The sequence below is a fragment of the Amblyraja radiata genome, chromosome 5, assembly GCF_010909765.2.
Source record: "Amblyraja radiata isolate CabotCenter1 chromosome 5, sAmbRad1.1.pri, whole genome shotgun sequence".
In the NCBI taxonomy this organism is placed as follows: Eukaryota; Metazoa; Chordata; class Chondrichthyes; order Rajiformes; family Rajidae; genus Amblyraja; species Amblyraja radiata.
This window is the reverse complement of record NC_045960.1, coordinates 3,759,786-3,778,422: the sequence shown is the minus strand read 5'-3', so window position 1 is coordinate 3,778,422 and position 18,637 is coordinate 3,759,786. Positions and strand designations below refer to the sequence as shown.

At 44.8% G+C, this 18,637-nt stretch overlaps 1 protein-coding gene across 1 annotated transcript in view; it reads left to right on the top strand.

The window, feature by feature from the left end:
• Positions 1 to 7,318, top strand: part of lrrc73 (leucine rich repeat containing 73) — a 35,575-nt gene extending 28,257 nt beyond the window's left edge. The window contains exon 6 of the mRNA XM_033020526.1: positions 4,498 to 7,318. Coding sequence (XP_032876417.1) covers positions 4,498 to 4,568 — 71 coding nt within the window. The 3' untranslated portion in view covers positions 4,569 to 7,318. The remainder of the gene's footprint in view (positions 1 to 4,497) is intronic.
• Positions 7,319 to 18,637: the final 11,319 nt, after the last annotated feature.

Below are 18,637 nucleotides of genomic sequence, written 5' to 3'. Positions count from 1 at the left end.
TTTAGTCTCTTGCCTACATCCTCTGACTAAGCACAAATTGCTTCCTTTATTCTTGAATGGTCATAACTTCACCTTGGTTACTCTCTTGTTTTTAATGTATGTATTTTCTTTAAATCGACTCTACAAGTTATTTCATGTTCCCTGTTGCCCTTCTAATGACTGGCGTGAGTTCAATCCTACTAGCTTCATTTTCTCAAAGTCCCTGTCTGTTATCCTCGTCTTAAAACATGCATAGCCATTTTTCTTTTTGAGCAAATTGACAAACTCTTTAGTCACCCATGGTTCCCTTTCATTTCCATCCTTATCCTTCCTCCTAACTGGAACATGTCAGACCCGAACTTTGATCAAAGATAGAGACAAAATGCTGGAGTAACTCAGCGGCACAGGCAGCATCTCCAGAGAGAAGGAATGGGTGACGTTTCAGGTCGAGACCCTTCTTCAGACAGTTCCTTCCTACATTTTGTCCGAACTTTGATCAGCAGGTCTTTAAACGATTCTGACGTATCAGATGCCCAATTACCCTAACTCCTGCCTAATAACATTATAAAATGCTTTACTCCAATTTAGTACCTTCCTCAAGGTCCGGACTTATCCCTATTCACAACAATCTTAAAATCTATGGAGTTAAGATCACTATCCCCAAAGTACTCTTCCACTGAAACATCAGTTTCCTGGCCAGGCTTGTTTCCCAACTCAATGCCATTGTGGTCCCTCCTAGTTTTAGGAAACCCCAGCACCTAACAAATTCTGCCCCATCTAAGTCTTTTGCACTCAGTCAAAGTCCTAGTCAATATTAGTGAAGTTAAAATCACCCACTGACAACCCTGTTGCTCTTGCATATTTCACTTATTTGTCTACATATCTGTTCTTTTACCTCCTGTTGTCTATTGGGATGCCTCTAGTACAATCCCGTTGGAGTGATTGCACCTTTCTTACTTTTGAGCTCCACCCATGTTGCCTCAACAGACGAATCCTCCAGTATGTCCTCTGAATGCCACCATGACATTTCCTCTGATTAGTAGATGGAAAGGATATAGGGACGATTTACGAGGATGTTGCCAGGACTAGAGAATCAGAGCTGTAGGGAGCGGTTGAGTAGGCTGGGTCTCTCTTCCTTGGAGCGCAGGAGGGTGAGAAATGACCTTATAGAGGTGTATAGAATCATGAGGAATAGATTGGGTAGATACAGAGTCTCTTGCTCAGAGTAGATGAATCGAGGACCAGAGGACAGAGGTTTAAGGTGAAGGAGAAAAAATTTAAGAGGAAAAGTTTTAATAGTAATCTGAGGGGTCACTTTTTCACACAAAGGGAGTTGGGTGTGTGGGACAAACTGCCAGAGGAGGTAGTTGAGGCAGGAATTATCCCCAATTTTAAGAGACATTTAGACAGGTACATGGATAGGACAGGTTTGAAGGGATATGTGCCAAATGTGGACAGGTGGGACTAGTGCAGCTGGGACATTGTTGGCCAGTGTGGGCAAGTTAGGCTGAAGGACCTGTTTCCACACTGTATTACTCTATGACTATGAGTAGATCAACTCCTCCACCACATTTACCCCCCTCTCTCACATCTGTAACATTGAAACGTTGAGCCACCAGTCTTTGTGATAACCACAACATTATCCCAGGCTCTGTTCCAGGCACAAACTTCATCTGCTTTATCGACCATACTCCTTGCATTGAAATAAACACACTTTAGCCCAGAAGGGTATTCCATCAGGAAAACGTCATTATATTCCTTAAGCTCTCCATGCCTGGCCCTTCTTTTGAGAATTGCTGGTCCGAACCTTTGCCTTCCCATCCCAGCACATTATCTATTTCAATACTGTAATCATTCCTTAGCCAATGTTAATACTGCTCAATCTTGTATTATTAGCTGCACCCAATCATATCTGTAATAAACATTAGTTAACTACTGTTGCTGCTCAGCTTTATGCCATGTTACAGTAAAATCACAATGCTACTCCTAAATGTCTATCAATGCCCGCAAATCCTTTCTTAATTTCCAGCCTCTTTACATCAAATATAAACAATTAAGTGCTATCAAGCTTCTTCGATTCCTTTTTCCAGGCTGTTGTGTCTGGTCTTGAGATTTGCTTCATAAATCTCTGCCTTCACCATCCAACTTTGCCTCCCTCTGTCCTGCTACCAGATTTCCATCTCCTGCCAACTCATTTAAACCCTCCCCCAATGCAACTCCTCCTGGATGACTATTGGCACTGGGCCTTGTTTAGATCTGCCCTGCCTGGTCTATGCAGCTTCCCTGAGCCAGTTTCAATGCATACAAAGCTTTTGGTATGCTAGCCTTTATAAATCAGAGCATTGAGTATAGAAGCTGGGATGTAATGTTAAAATTGTACAAGGCATTGGTGAGACCAAATCTGGAGTATGGTGTACAATTTTGGTCGCCCAATTATAGGAAGGATGTCAACAAAATAGAGAGAGTACAGAGGAGATTTACTAGAATGGTGCCTGGGTTTCAACAACTAAGTTACAGAGAAAGGTTGAATAAGTTAGGTCTTTATTCTCTGGAGCGCAGAAGGTTAAGGGGGGACTTGATAGAGGTCTTTAAAATGATGAGAGGGATAGACAGAATTGATGTGGACAAGCTTTTCCCTTTGAGAATAGGGAAGATTCAAACAAGAGGACATGACTTCAGAATTAAGGGACAGAAGTTTAGGGGTAACATGAGGGGGAACCTCTTTACTCAGAGAGTGGTGGCTGTGTGGAATGAGCTTCCAGTGAAGGTGATGGAGGTAGGTTCGTTTTTATAATTTAAAAATAAATTGGATAGTTATATGGACGGGAAAGGAATGGAGGGTTATGGTCTGAGCGCAGGTATATGGGACTAGGGGAGAATACGTGTTCGGCACGGACTAGAAGGGTTGAGATGGCCTGTTTCCGTGCTGTAATTGTTATATGGTTATATGATATGGACCAAATGCGGGTAGGTGGGACTAGTGTAGCTGGGACATGTTGGCCGGTGTGGGAAAGTTGGGCCGAAGGGCCTGTTCCCACGCTGTTTCATTCTATGACTATTATGTCAAAATATAAAATATTCCATTAACAAATGAATGATAATATTATCTGAATACTGTGACGGAATGTAGAGTTCTGCAGAGCAGACGAATATGGATACACTAGTGCTTGACTGGCTGAATATTGGTATACAAGTAAAAGGAGTAATTGAGAAATGTGGTAGAAAGTTAATGATTTATTGCCAAGGGAATTGAAAACAATATCTGCGAAGTTACGCTTTAGTTGTCGAGAGGATTGGTGAGATCAGATATGGAGTACTGTGAATAGTATTGTTTTTTTAGTTTTCGGAAGCATGCAAATGAGTTGGAAGCTGTTCAGAAAAGACTTACCCAGACCAATGCCTGGAATGGATTGGTTGTTTTACGAGGAAAAATTGGACAAGCTTGGCTTTCATCCTCTGGAATTTAGTAGAACGAGACGTGATGATTGAAACACAAAAGATTCTGAGGAGTGAAAAATTCCTGGGAAATGAGATGCAATATTGGTGTTGGCTTGCGAAGGGAGGAACTGCAGCTGCTGGTTTAAACCAAAGATAGACACAAAATGCTGGAGTAACTCAGCGGGACAGGCAGCATCTCTGGATAGAAGGAATGGGTGACGTTTCGGGTTGAGACCTTCTTCAGATGGGTCTTATTGGCTTGTTCTGAGATACTGTAGAAAGTCTTGTTTGTGCACCATCCAGTCAAACCATAACGAAACATATATTTAAGACAGAAGTGGGTAGATGTTGATATCCAGAGGGAGAAAGTAGATGGGAATGTGGATTTGAGGTTAAAGAAAATTAGCTGTGACATTATTGTGTAGCAGAGCTGGTTCAAGTTGCCAGCTAGTAATTTATATGTTTGCATGTTGGATCTCGTACTTTTATGAATGTTATGAATCTGGTCACATGGAATATAACCCAAAAGCAATACCTAATTTTCATCCGACCCAAATATTTGACTTTGGATTCATGAACCCCATTACTCTGGCTTCTGTGGCTCTGATCCCATTCTGCAGGTCATCTGGGGTGAATAATAAATGGTTCTGAATCAGTACCACTTGCATCAGGAAGGCCGTCAGCATCCATAAAGACTCCTCACACCCTTGTAATGGACTGTTCGGACTACTTCCCTCCGGCAGACGTTACAAGGCCTTCTACGCCCGAACCTCCAGACTCAGAAACAGCTTTATTCCCAGAGCTATAGCGGCTCTGAACCGGCCCTGCTGAGTGCCCCCCACCCACCCTGAACTGTCTCTCTCAGATGGTCACGTCACACAGCTATTTATTTATTTTACTCTAATTTTACATCGGTTGGAGCTGCATACTAAATCTCGTTGCACTGACATGCAATGACAATAAAATATATTATTATTATATTATTATTATAGGGACCGGTTCCAAAAAGCAAGGAATGTTATTTTGATGAAGCCTCCTCCTCTCTGCGGGTTCTGACTGCTCTTATCTCTATTTCATCAGATCAAGCATCACCGACTATCCTCATGTCAACGGGCCTGGAAGATTCTCTGCTGGCAGAAACAGAAATGTAACAGCCTGCAGGCGGCAGCTTGTTGTGCCCCTGTAGACCTCGACAACACGGCATTGCCACTGGCGTCTGCTTGTCTTGTCATGCTGTCACTGGACAGAAACTACACCCTGGTCTGTTATGTTACTTGGATCACAGAGCTGTAACCCTTAGCTGAAAATGATAAGCGCTGGAAGAGCATCTCTAATCACTTCACACCACCTGTCCTTATATATTTATTTATTCTTAATAATTTATTTTAAATCAATTCGTCTGATTAACCTCAGTCACTGCACTGCTAAAGAAATGAATGATGTGAAACTGTGAAATGTTTTGATGTGATCATGCACTGTGTAAATGCAATAGATGTTATCCGTTATTGAAACTGCTTACATAGATCCTGTAGTCAGCTGTGCTGTTTCGACCACGGGCTGCTCTGACGTTCCTGTCTGAAACAAGGAAGTCACGGAGATTCACTGGAAACCTCCAACTTCCAAGTGAAAGGTCAACTTCCAAGTGAAATGATTAACTAATTATGGAACCACCAATTCTCTTTGCTCTTACAATGAGCCAGATGTGATAATTAAACTGTGGAATAGTCATTCTTTCCCACGCAACTGATGCTGCCATCTCGAATATGGTGCCTGCCACCTGGACTGAAGGAAATAAACTGGAATCTCAGAATCAACTGGGCAACATGCTATGTGGACCCCACCTGACCCTGCCTCTGAAGCCTGGAGTCTGTGCTTCATAAATGGTTACAAGTGCAAGCCAGAGGCTGTGGTGAGTGATTCATCTCCTCACTCCACAAAAGATTTTCACCATCTTCAGGAGATAATTCTAAAATGGGATGGAATACTCTCCACCTGCCTGCCTGCGTGAGTGCAGTTCCAGAAACGGAGGTTCCCACACAATCCAGGACAAAGCAGAGTTCTCCATCAACCACCCAAAGCATTCACTCTCACCATCACTGGCGATCTGTCACTCAATTCAATTATCGCAACCTACCAAAGTTCTCCAGCAGCCTGGACTGTCAAGAGGGACAAGGACAACAAGTATTTAAGAGTTTAAGAAGGAACTGCAGATGGTGGAAAATCGAAGGTACACAAAAATGCTGGAGAAACTCAGTGGGTGCAGCAGCATCTATGGAGCGAAGGAAATAGGCAACGTTTCGGGCCAAAACCCTCAGTACCTGGGAACACCATGCAATATATCACCAATCCTTCATTATCACTTCTCTTACATTCAGCCAGTTCCACACCGCTCCCCCACCACACAACAAACACCATTAGCATCATCAGCATGTGGACTGTGACTAATGATGGCCAGGAATGGCCAGTTATCTTCAGAGAAACACCCAGCTACTGAGAAGGAATTGCAAACCTTTTTAAGACCAGTATATTGAGAAATGAAGATAGTTCCAAGTAGGTTGAATCTACATTGTTGCTTGCGGTCCAGCCTCACTGGAGTGAGTTAGAGAAAAGAGTTTGGACCATTGTGGGAGAGAGAACTGCGAGGCAAAGATAAATAGCATGGGAAACTGACTTTCAATGAAACCTTGAATTATAATAGAAATATTGAAGAATTTATTTTTTGATAAAGGTTACTTTTTTTTTTAAGCAATTGAGTTGCATCCAGAAATGCTGAGATATCTGGCTATTGAAACACTGGGGATTGAGTGCACCTTCTGAGGGTTAATGCACATGTTTGACTATCCAGCTCCGTCACAAGCAATAGGAGCGGTATCGGTACTGACCAAGATGTAATGGCTGTTTGTAATGTCATGTGGCCAATCTTGTAGACAGAATCAGGCATTCTTTAGGGTTTACTAGCAGGGTACATTAGTAATCCATTCATCCAGCATCAGTTATCCAAGCTAATGTCCTTCATAGCTGAAACTCATTCCCTTCAAAACAGGGTCGAGCTGAGATTATCCCCGTCATCCAGCAACGTCACCATTTGATATGGTTCGTTGGTGGACCGAGGCAGAACCATCCCAGGCTTGCAGTATTCACTCTCACAAGGTGGCTGCCGGCACATCTGGAGGGTTGTTGGTCCATGGTACGCATTTCCAGGGCGGCAATTGGGCGATGCAGGCCCTTAATTATTCCATTTGTCTCTGCCCCAGGCACACTTGTCACTATCACCCCAGGGGTGGGTTCTCAACCTGCCACGTTAACCACCTCCACTTGTCACATTGGCGAGAGGCTAAGATAACTTGCCAAGAGGTACAGCTCACTGGTTTAGAAATCTAGTTACTGTAATCTACTTCAGTCCTTCTACCTTTAAGAATCATAGTTACTCATGCCAAGACAAGGCGAGCTCTCTGTACCACCAGAATACTGATCAGAACCTGCTCTAGGTTCTATTCAATGTAACCTGTAGAGCACCCACCAGAGTTCAATTGTCATCTGAAATGTTCTAGATACCTGGCTTGCATTTGCACTATCCCATAGCAGCCTTGTGGCCACTCACAGACCTAAATACAGACTTATACAGAGTGAAAGCTACCAGGTGAGGTTTGATGAGCAGTGGGAGGAACAATGAGCAACAAGCAGCAGAAACCAAATGAATTATTTACCCAACGTAGGACTGTGGAGATAGCTGTACAAACTGTTGCTAATATCTGCACACTGAAATATCATTCCAGAAATTTGATTGAAAACGTTCTCTCCACAACTCCTTCCTGACCAGCTGAGTGTTTCTTGTATTTATTATCATTTCACAATGCTTGCTTGCTAATTCAAAATTAAACACTCTCCACTGCAAAATTAACATAATGAGTTGTTTCTATTATTTATTAATGCAAAAAGATACAGGACAGTGGTTTGGTAAAGGTCAAGAAGAATGAGTAATTTCTGATCCAAATCTGCAAGAGGCGAGAAACTTTGGAGAGAAGTTGTGGGAGTCAGCAGAAGAAACAGAGGGCGAGGAGCGGCAGCACTTAAAGGTCAGCGGTACTTGTCTTTGGCCGGAGTTTAAAAAGTGCGGCAGCGTTTAAACTGAGCTGTTGCAGGAGCCAGGAGAAAGTGAGAGTAATTTAAGGTAATAAAGGCAATTTAAAGGTAACCAATGGACTGGTTGCAACATAAAATCTGTAAATTACTGAGGAGCAAATAAGGAGAAGGCAGAGTCAGTGGAGCAGCCATGTTGGGTGAGAGGCTGTGTTGAGGTGAGGTGTGGGGAGGTCAATTGTGAGGCTGAGGCTCGATAGTCTTCGGCGAGGAGGCTGAGGTGAAGCTATCAGCAGCAGAGAGGGGAATAAGCTCTGTGTCTCATTATTTCATTAATGATTTGGATACAGTGGTAATGGCAGGCAAGTTGTTGCAGTGGTCTCTTGCAGGATGTAGGATGACGGACACTGCTGGTGCCTCTGACCACTACACCCGTGGATATTGTGTCCAGGTGCAGCTCCTGAAGGACCGTGTTTGGGAACTGGAGCAACAGCTTTCAGTCATGGCTACAATGTCCCAGTCGCACGTTTCTATCCATGCCCTAAGCTCATCTGCCTTACCCGTCGGGCCCCTTGCATTAAAATGTGTGGTTGAAACCACTGCCCTTCCTTGCTCTCTGCCATCCAGGAAAACAAAAGCTTCCTGGATAGGACCTATAGCGAGGTCATCACAGCGAGGATGCAAGAAGTGTGAAGGTGGGTGACGACAAAGAAGGGAATTAAACATGGAGTGCAGGAGATCTCTGGCTGTTCCTCTTCAAAATAGGTACACTCTCGGGAGCTGTTGGGATGGGCAAAACCTCAAGTAGCAGCCAGGGCTGTGACCCCAACCCTGGCACTGAGGCTCAACAGGGAAGAACGACGTCAGGCAGAGCCATAGTGGTGGGTGACTCGATAGGGGTGTGGACAGGAGATTGTGTGGCTGCGGTTGAGTCTCTAGGATGGTATGCTGCCCCCCTAGTGCCAGGGTCCAGGACCTCTGAGCCGCTGCATGACATCCTCAAGATGGAGGGGGAGAAGCCGGAAGTTGTTGTGCATGTTGGTACAAACGATATAGGTAGGAAGAGGGTGGAGGTTCTGCAATATGAGTGTAGGGAATAAGGTAAAATGCAGAAAAGCAGGACCTCCAGGGTAGTTATCTCTGGTTTGCTTACAGTACCTCATGCTAGTGAGGGTAAAAGCAGAAAGATAGGGGAGATGAATGTGTGGCTGAGGAGTTGGTGCAGGGGGCAGGGAATTAGATTTCTGGACCACTGGGATCTCTTCTGGGGCAGGGTGACCTGTATAAAAGGGACGGGTTGCACCTAAACTGGAGGGGTACCAGGCAGGCATGTTGCTAATTCTAGACGGGTGGGTTTAAACTAGATTGGCAGGGGGTTGGGATCTCATTTAGGATAGAAGCAGGTGAGAGGTTAGAAGTTGGAATGGAGGGTGGTGAGAGAAAGGTCAGAATAGAGGAGAAAGGCGGAGAGCGAGGAAGGGCAGTTGGTTTAAACCACACATTTTAATGCAAGGGGTCTGATGGGTAAGGCGGATGAACTTAGGGCATGGATAGGTACGAGCGACTGGGACTTGTATCCATGACTGAAACACATGTCAACTGTACGATTAGGTTTAAGATAGTTATGGATTGGGACAGAGAGGGCCCATGTGTTAAAATGCTCAATTGGGGCAAGGCCAACTTTGAGAGCATGACAGAAGGTCTCACGCAAGTTGATTGGAGCAGGTTGTTTGAGGGGAAATGAACATGAGCCAAGTGGGATATTTTTAAAAGTGTGCTGACAAAAGCCCAGAATATGCACGTCCCTGTTAGAGTGAAGAGCAGGGCAGGCAAACGTAAGGAAGCTTGGATGACGAGGAAAATTGAGGCATTGGTCAAGAATAAGAAGGACACATGGGACACGTATCGGAAGCTGGGATCAAGTGTATTCCTGGAGGAGTTTTGGGAAGTAAAAAAGGAAATCAGAAGGGCAAAAAGGGGCCAGGAGATAACTGTGGCTGATAGCATTAAGGACAATCTCAAGAGATTTTACAAATATATAAAAAAGAGAGACAGAGACAGAGCTCTCAGGAATCAAAGCGGGCAACTCTGTGTGGAGCCACAGGAAACAGGCAAGGTCCACAATGAGTATTTCTCCTCTGTATTTACAAAGGGGAAAGACAATAGACAATAGGTGGAGGAGTAGGCCATTCGGCCCTTCGAGCCAGCACCGCCATTCAATATGATCATGGCTGATCATCCCCAATCAGTATCCCATTCTTGCCTACTCCCCATATGCCCTGACTCCACTATCTTTAAGAGCCGTATCTAGCTCTCTCTTGAAAGTATCCAGAAAGCCAGCCTCCACCGCTCTCTGAGGCAGAGAATTCCACAGACTCACAACTCTCTGTGAGAAAAAGTGTTTCCTCGTCTCCGTTCTAAATGGCTTACCCCTTATTCTTAAACTGTGGCCCCTTATTCTTAAACAGGAGGACAGTCAAATGAAGTGCCTTGGTCTGTGTTATGGTCAAAGAGGTGCTGAAGGTACTACCACGTTTGAAGGTGGACAAATCTCCAGGGCCTGATCAGATATATCCGAGTACATTGTGGGAAACCAGAGAGGAAATTTACGAGTCGTCTTTAAATACAGGAGAGGTGCCGGAAGACTGGAGGGTGGCAAATGTGGTGCCTCTATTCAAGAAGGGCTGCACGGAAAATGCTGGGAACGATAGGCTGGTGAGCTCAACATCTGTAGTTGGTAAGTTACCACAGGGCACTCCAAGGGATAGGATATACAGGCATTTAGATGGACAAGGCCTGATTAGGGATGGTCAGCATGGTTTTGTATGTGGGAGGTCGTGTCTCACAAATCTGAGTTCTTTGAAGACGTGACCAAAAAGGTCGATGAGGGCAGAGCTGTACATGTATATATGGAAAGCATTCAGCAAAGCATTCTGCATGGTAGGCTGCTCTAGAAGGTTAGATCGCATAGGATCCAAGGAGAGATAGCTGAATGGATAGAAAATTGGCTTCATGGAAGGAAGCAGAGAGTGATGGTGGTAGGTTGCTTCTCAGACTGGAACCCTGTGACTAGTGGTGGGCCTCAGGGTTCGGTGCTGGGCCCGTTACTGTTTTGTTATCTGCATCAATGATTTGGATGAGAACATACACGGCAAGATTAGCAAGTTTGGGCATCATATCTGAGGATGTGCTAGCTCTGGAGAGTGTCCAGAGGGGTTTTACAAGAATACATACAGAATAGTGAAAGCCTTGGAAAGAGTGGATGTGGAGAGGATGTTTCCACGAGTGGGAGAGTCCAGGACTCGAGGTCATAGCCTTAGAATTAAAGGACGTTCTTTTGAGAAGGAGATGAGGAGAGATGTCTTTAGCCAGGGGGCGGTGAATGTTGAATTCTTTGCCACAGAAGGCTGTAGATGCCAAGTCAGCTGATATTTTTAAGGCAGAGGTAGATTTTTGATTAGTACGGGTGTCAGAGATTATGGAGAGAAGGCAGGAGAATGTGGTTAGGAGGGAGAGATAGATCAACCATGATTGAATGGCAGAGTAGACCTGATGGGCCGAATGGCCTAATTCTACTCCTATCACTTATGACCTTATGACTAATGACTTAAGATCAGTAAATTGGCGGATGATACAAAAGTGGGTGGTTTTGCAGATAGTGAAGTTTTGTGTGAAATAAATCTTGATCTTGGTCGATTGGCCACGTCGGCTGAGGAATTTAATACAGAGATGGGTGAGGCGTTGGATTTTGTGAAGTCTTAACATGGCCAGGACCTACAGTGAATGGTAGGGCTCTGGGGAATGTTGTGGAGCAAAGGGATCTAGGAGTGCAGATGCATGGTTCCCTGAAGGTGGAGTCGCAGGTAGATCGTGTGGTCAAAATGGCTTTTGGCACATTGGCCTTCATCAGCCAGTGTATTGAGTATAGAAGTTGGGAGGTCATGGTGCAGTTGTATAAGACGTTGGTGAGGCCACATTTAGAATATTGTGTTCAGTTCTGAACTCTACTCCTTGGAGCGCAGGAGAATGAGCAGTGATCTTGTAGAGGTTTATAAGATCATGAGAGGAATAGATCGGGTAGATGCACAGTCTCTTGCCCAGAGTAGGTGAATCGAGGTAGACATTGGCTTAAGGTGAAGGGGAAATTATTTAATAGGAAACTGAATGGTAACTTTTACATACAAAGGGTGGTGGGTGTATGGAACAAGCTGCCAGAGGAGGTAATTGAGGCTGGGACTATCCCAACATTTAGGAAACAGTTAGACAGGTACATGGATAGGACAGGTTTGGATGGATATGGACCAAATTCAGGTAGGTGGGACGGGTAGGTGGGACATGTTGGCCAGAGTGGGCGTTGGGTCGAAGGGCCTGTTTCCACATTATCACTATGACAGTGTAATTCTAAACTACACTGGTTCTCTGGATGATATGGATTTACACCTCAGGACCTCCATTAATTGCAGGTTGATGGAAGCACTCCATGGATGAGACAACTTGGCAATGAGAGACCAATGCACTGGTGTCATTTATCTGCTTCCCATTCACTCTGGTGTCATTTATCTGCCTCCCATTCACTCTGGTGTCAGGCTGTTGGTATTGCCATCTGCATAAGTACTGTTTAGGCTTGAGCTCAGAGTTCTCCAAAGAAGAGCATCTCAAGACTCCTGATTGACACCCAGCTACCTTCCTGGTCCCAGGGAAATTCCGAGGGATTGTTGATAAAGTACGTATGGTCAATAAAAGGAACCCGTAGGTTCTTGCTGGGTGATAATGTGGCCAAGTTGAAAACCATTTTTAAATCTTTGTGTTATTGTAACCTCAACTGATGTGAATTCAGACTTAATATAAAGTGTTGATTTAGGCTTTGCTTTAGACTTAAATGATACAGTGCGGGAACAGACCATTTGAACCACTGAGTCCGCGCCGACCAGCGATCTCCCCGTACACGAACACCATTCTACGCACCAGGGACAATTTTACAGCTTACCAAAGCCAATTGACCGACAAGCCTGTACATCTTTGGCGTGTGGGAGGTAACCGAAGCACCCAGGGAAAACCCAAGTGGTCACAGGAAGAACGTGCAAACTGTACAGACAGCACCTGTAGTCAGGATTGAACCCGAGTCTCTGTCGCTTTGCCACCCTTCCTTGATCTTCATGCAGATTTATTTCATCATGGAGCAGAAGGATTAGCTTGATATCAGCATAACATAAAAGCAGCAGGGAACGGGCGCTTCAGTCTGCTGCTGCTGCTGCTGTTGCAAGTAGTACGATAGAGACTGTTACTACACATCATGTATCAACATCCTAACTGTCTCCCTCGTCTTATCCTCAAAAGCAGGTTCTGTGCATCATATAGAAAGCTATTAATATCTAGCTGTAACACAGGAAGATGTGAGTTCTGCTGATGCGACTAAAATTGCTGGGCCTTCCAATACTACAGCCTTTACAACAGCAGTTCAGGAAGGCAGCTCATTAACATCATCACAGGCCTTGCACTAATGAACACAAGGAAAGGTTAAAAATAAACCATTTGTGTATAAGCAAAGGCACCATGGCTTGTAAACTCTTATCAAAGGTCCTTGAACATAGAAGTTAGTAGATGAGGCCTCTCACCGGGATCGCCTCAATATCCTGCAGCTCTGCTCTTACTCCCCCTCCCCCTATTCATCACAAGGACAGAGTCCCCCTTGTCCTAGCCTTCCACCCCATCAGCCGTCCCATACAAGATATAATCCTCCGACATTTTTGCCACCTCCAACGATATCCCACTACTGGCCACATCTTCCCATCCCCTCCCATTTCTGCAGAGACCGTTCCCTCAATAACTCCGTGGTCAACTCGTCCCTTCCCACCCAAACCACCTCCTCCCCGGGTACTTTCCCCTGCAACTGCAGGAAATGCTACTCTTGTCCTTATACCTCCCTCCTCGACTCTATCCAAGGACACAAGCAGAGTCTCTCCAGGTGAGGCAGAGGTTCACCTGCACGTCCTCCAACCTCATCTACTGCATCCGCTGTTCTAAGTATCAACTTCTCTACATCGGCGAGACCAAGTGCAGGTCTCTGGCGCTGTAAGGCAGCAACTCTACCACTGTGCCACCGTGCCACCCCTGTCCCTATTCAAATGCCCTTTAATCCAGGAATCATTCTGGCACACCCTTTCCAAAGCTTCCATATCCTTCTGTAATTGGGCAACTAGAACTGTAGGCAATACTCCAAATGTGACTAATCAAAGTCCTATGAGGCATTACGTACTCAATGTTATACTCAGTGCCCCAACTTGTGAAAGCAAACATACCATATGCCTCTTGCTATTTGACTACCTCACTCTTCTTGGACTAATCTCCACCTGCCACTTCTCCACTCATTTCTATTGATGATCTATATCCTACTATATACCTGGCAGCCTTCCTCACAGTCCACAGCCTCAGCAATCTTACTAACCAACCTGTCTACATTTACATCCACTAATTTATATATATCACAAACAGCAGTGGGCGCAGCATAGATCCCTGCAGAACTCCACTGGTCACAAACCTCCAGCCTGAAAATTGTCCTTCATCCCACTGTCTTCTATCAGTAAGAGAGTTCTGAATCCATATGACTGAATCATATGTTAATCCTGTGCATCTTAATCTGGATCAGTCTACCATGGGGGATTTTATCTAATGCTTTATTAAAACCCAGGTAGACAACATCCGTCCTCATTGTTCACCTTTGTCAACTCCTCAAGTTAGTAAAACATGACCTGACATGTGCAAAGCCCTGCTGATTGTTCCCAATTAAGCCAATCTCTTCTAAACAAGAGCAAATCCTATCCCAAAGAATCCTCCCCATAGCTTCCCTCCCACTGATATGAGGTACACCGGCCTATAATACCTTGAATTGTCTCGATTTCTCCTCTTAAATAAAGGAACAACATTAGCTACTCTCCAGTCATCCAAGACTTCACCTATGGCTAGAGAAGATGCAAAGATCTTTGTCAAGGCTTCTGCGATCTCCTCTCGGGTTGATACATGGATCCACGATGGGCCTCAAGCACAAGGTCCGGGTGATTTTCAAACTCAACCATTCATGGAGAAATGAGGACATCAATGGGCAATGACATAAAGCATGAGTGAAATGTGAGAAACTGAAAGAAAGAATGAATAGGTTTATTGGCCAAGTATTCACATACAATGAATTTGCCTTGGTGCTCCACCCGCAAGTGACAACATGACATTCAGTGACAGTTAGGAATTACACACAAAACATTAAAGAACATACACTAGTTCAGAACATAAAGAACAAAAGCAGAGGTTAGCCAATCAGTCCATCAAGCCTACTCATCCATTCAATGAGATTTTGGTTAATCCAACCTTGTTCACAATACCACATTTCCACTCTCTTCCCATACCATTTGACTTCCTTGTATTGTAATGCCTGTCAGTGATCACCTTGAATTATTCCACTTCCACGGACTCCAAACAGTCGCAACTATTGTTAGAAGAATTTTTTTCATTTATCAACAAGGACTCCATGGTAAACTGATCCAGAAGATTAAGGCACATGGGATTGACATAGACGTGATTATATTGGATTCAAAAATGGCATGACCATAGGAGACAGAGAGGATGGTGTTGGAGGGCTGTTATTCTGACTTAAGTTCTATAACTGGGGTATCAGTGATGGGACCTTGTATGGAAATGACTTGAACAAATATGTTGGTAGACCGATTTGTAAGTTTGCAGATGTCAAAAAAAACATGTAGTTGTGGACAGTGAAGCAAGTTGTTACAAGATAGTGCAGGATGTAGATCAATTGAAAATATGGGTAGAGTATGGGTAGATGGAGTTTAATCTGGAAAAAATGTGCAGTGTTCCACTTTGGGGGGTCAAACGCAAGAGGAAATTGTACAACAAATGGCAGGGGGCACAGCAGTACTATCATAAACACAAGCGGGCACGAAAATGGACTCACAAGAATCTGCAAATGCTGGAATCTTGATCAAAATAGAAAGTGCAGGAGGAACTCAACAGATCAGGCAACATCTTCTTCGTCAACAGTCAAACCCTTCTTCGGACTAATAGGAATAGGGGGAGAGAAAGCTGGAAATGAGAGGTTGGAGTGGGATAAAACCTGGCAAGTGATAGGTGGATACAGGTGAGGAGGAGTTTGACTGGCAGATAGGTGGAGAAAGGTTAGATGAGGCAAAAAGGTGTCAGATAAGGAGAGAGGTGAAATGTAAAACTGTATAGATGGATGTGGGATGAAGGAGACAAGGGGGAGGGAAAAGAGCAGGAATAAATGGGAAATGGGGGACTTGGGTATGGGAGATGAGGGTACGAAGGGGCAAACGGAGCAGAGTGACTGGGGCCAGGTTTATGCAGTGGACTGGGGTGGGGGGCACGGAAAGCAGGAGTCAGTAGGTGAGGGTATCACTTGGTTGGAGAATTCAACGTTCATTCCATTGGATTGTAAGCTATGCAAGCAGAATATCTGTGGAAGCAGATCTGTGGAATTCTCTGCCACAGAAAGTAGTTGAGGCCAGTTAATTGGCTATATTTAAGAGGGAGTTAGATGTGGCCCTTGTGGCTAAAGGGATCAGGGGGTATGGAGAGAAGGCAGGTACAGGATACTGAGTTGGATGATCAGCCATGATCATATTGAATGGCGGTGCAGGCTCGAAGGGCCGAATGGCCTACTCCTGCACCTATTTTCTATGTTTCTAATATGAGGTGCTGTTCCTCCAGTTTCCTCCACTCTGACAATGGAGGAGGCCCAGGACAGAAAGGATGGTATGGGAATGGAAGGGGAATGGCTAGCAACTGGGAGATCCAGCAGGCCTTGGTGGACCGAGTGCATGTGTTTGGCAAAACAGTTGGCTAGTCGGTGCCTGGTCTCACCAATGCAAAGGTGGCCATGTTGAGAGCACCAAATGCAGTAGACAAGGTTCTTTGGTGCAGGCGAACCTCTGTTTCATCTGAAAGGGCTGTTGGGGTCCATGGATGGAAGTGGAACGGGAGGTATAGTTACAGGTGTGTAACCTGTAACTCCTGTAATTACAGGGGGAAACACCTGTGGAGAAGGTGGGTTGGGTGGGAAGGAATGAGTGAACCAAGGAGTTATGGATGGAATGGTCTTTGCAGAAGGTGGAAAGGGGTGGGAATGGGAAGATGCAACTGTGGTGGGATCACGGTGAAGGTTGTTAAAATGCCAAAGAATGTGTTGGATGCAGAGGCTGGTTGGGTGAAAGGTGAGGATCAGGGGAAGGTGATTGAAAGCAGACCAGCAGGACTATTTAGGTGCTCCGCCTTTTCTTTTTCGTGCTGTAACCCAGACATGTGGGTTTGTAGGTTGATTGGCCTCTGTAAATTACCCCTAGTTTGTGGATGCCAAAGTGGGATAACATCGACCTAGCATGAAAGGGTGATCAATGGTTAGCGTGGATTCAGGAGGACAAAAGGCCTGTTTCTCTGCTGTATCTCTAAATTAAAAACAAAACTAAACTAACCTATTCAGAGAGGTAGACTCGGATGAGGGCACCATCCACAACAGCAGGGGAGAATCCATGTTGAGTGAAGAAAGAGGACATCTCAGATATTCTTGAGTGGAAAGCCTTGTCGTGGGCAGACTGACGGAAGCGTGGCTGCCAATCTGCGCCTACGGCCCCTCCGACCACCACCAATCACTCACACACATTCACACACATTCACACACAGGCAAAGGTGGATGAAGTGTCTTGCCCAAGGACACAACGACAGTATGCACTCCAAGCGGGATTCGAACCGGCTACCTTCCGGTTGCCAGCCGAACACTTAGCCCATTGTGCCATCTGTCGTCCCAATAATGTATGACAGCAAACACTTCTCTCTTGGGGTAGTATCCTGCAAGGAGCAGACTGGGAGGAGTTAACTGTGGGACTCAGTGGATCTCTACATAGACCAGCACAGAGTGTGCCCTCTCTGATGGAATCTGAGATATTGAGAAAGGGAAGAGGTGTCAGAGATGGTCCAAGTCCAGGGTGAAAGTTAGTGATATAGTAGATGAAATCAATGTTCTGCACGGGTGGCACCATCAGGCAGGGGTGAGTGTTAGTTGAGGGGAACTGATTGGGTCAGACACCATTTCGGGTTGGGACCCTACTTGTGGCCCAAGGAGGCAAAACTTTGAGATCTTTCTAAAACGGGCAGCAAACATGCATTTCACTAAGGATCCCCTCCCAATGACTAGGCTACCTGGTCCTTAGGCAGACTTACAGTGCATCTAAACGATCCTTCATCCCTCACGGGCTATCTACAAGATTCCAGCAGCTATCGCTATAAAATGTTCTTCCAGGCACCTGATCACATCCTCTTCCTGGATACACTTCTTCTCTTGATGATTTCAACCAGTGTTTAAAGATAGCCAGTGTTTAAAAATGGTGATTTTGTCGTTCACGACTTGTTGTCTCCTCCATTGCTGTCCCATTGCAATGAATATTGCATCCAATCTTTGCCCCATTGGACTCCGTATATGGCTATTAGCAGTTCATGTATGGGCAAGAGGTTAGGGGCACCATCGGGATAAATTAACTTTGTCCTGGGTTCACGGGCAACAGTTCGTGTTTGTCTGCCCTGTCAAAAGATAGTCCAGGTCAGAATAATTACATCTCGTAGAAGGTCCCTTTGATCCATCTGCAGGAGGGTTTGGGAGGGTAACCTGACCTCATCCCAACTCTCTTGGTGTGTCCTTTCGCAGCTGGCCTGGCACTAAGTAACTACCTTCTGACATTCCATACACATTTTTTCTCACTCCATGGTTTGCCTGGTCTTCAAAATTGCGGAACTTGGTACCTGAGCCACTAGAAACATAGAAACATAGAAAATAGGTGCAGGAGTAGGCCATTCAGCCCTTTGAGCCTGCTCCGCCATTCAATATGATCATGGCTGATCATCTAAGTATCCTGTACCTGAATGAATTCAATGAAGAAAAGAAAATATGAAAATGAATAAATAAAAGGAAAATTATATATATACATATATATATACATAAATACATACACACATACATACATACATATACATGTACATATATACATACATACATATACATATACACACATACACATAACATATTATGTACATACATAAATTAAAAAATCAAAAGCCAATTTCAACA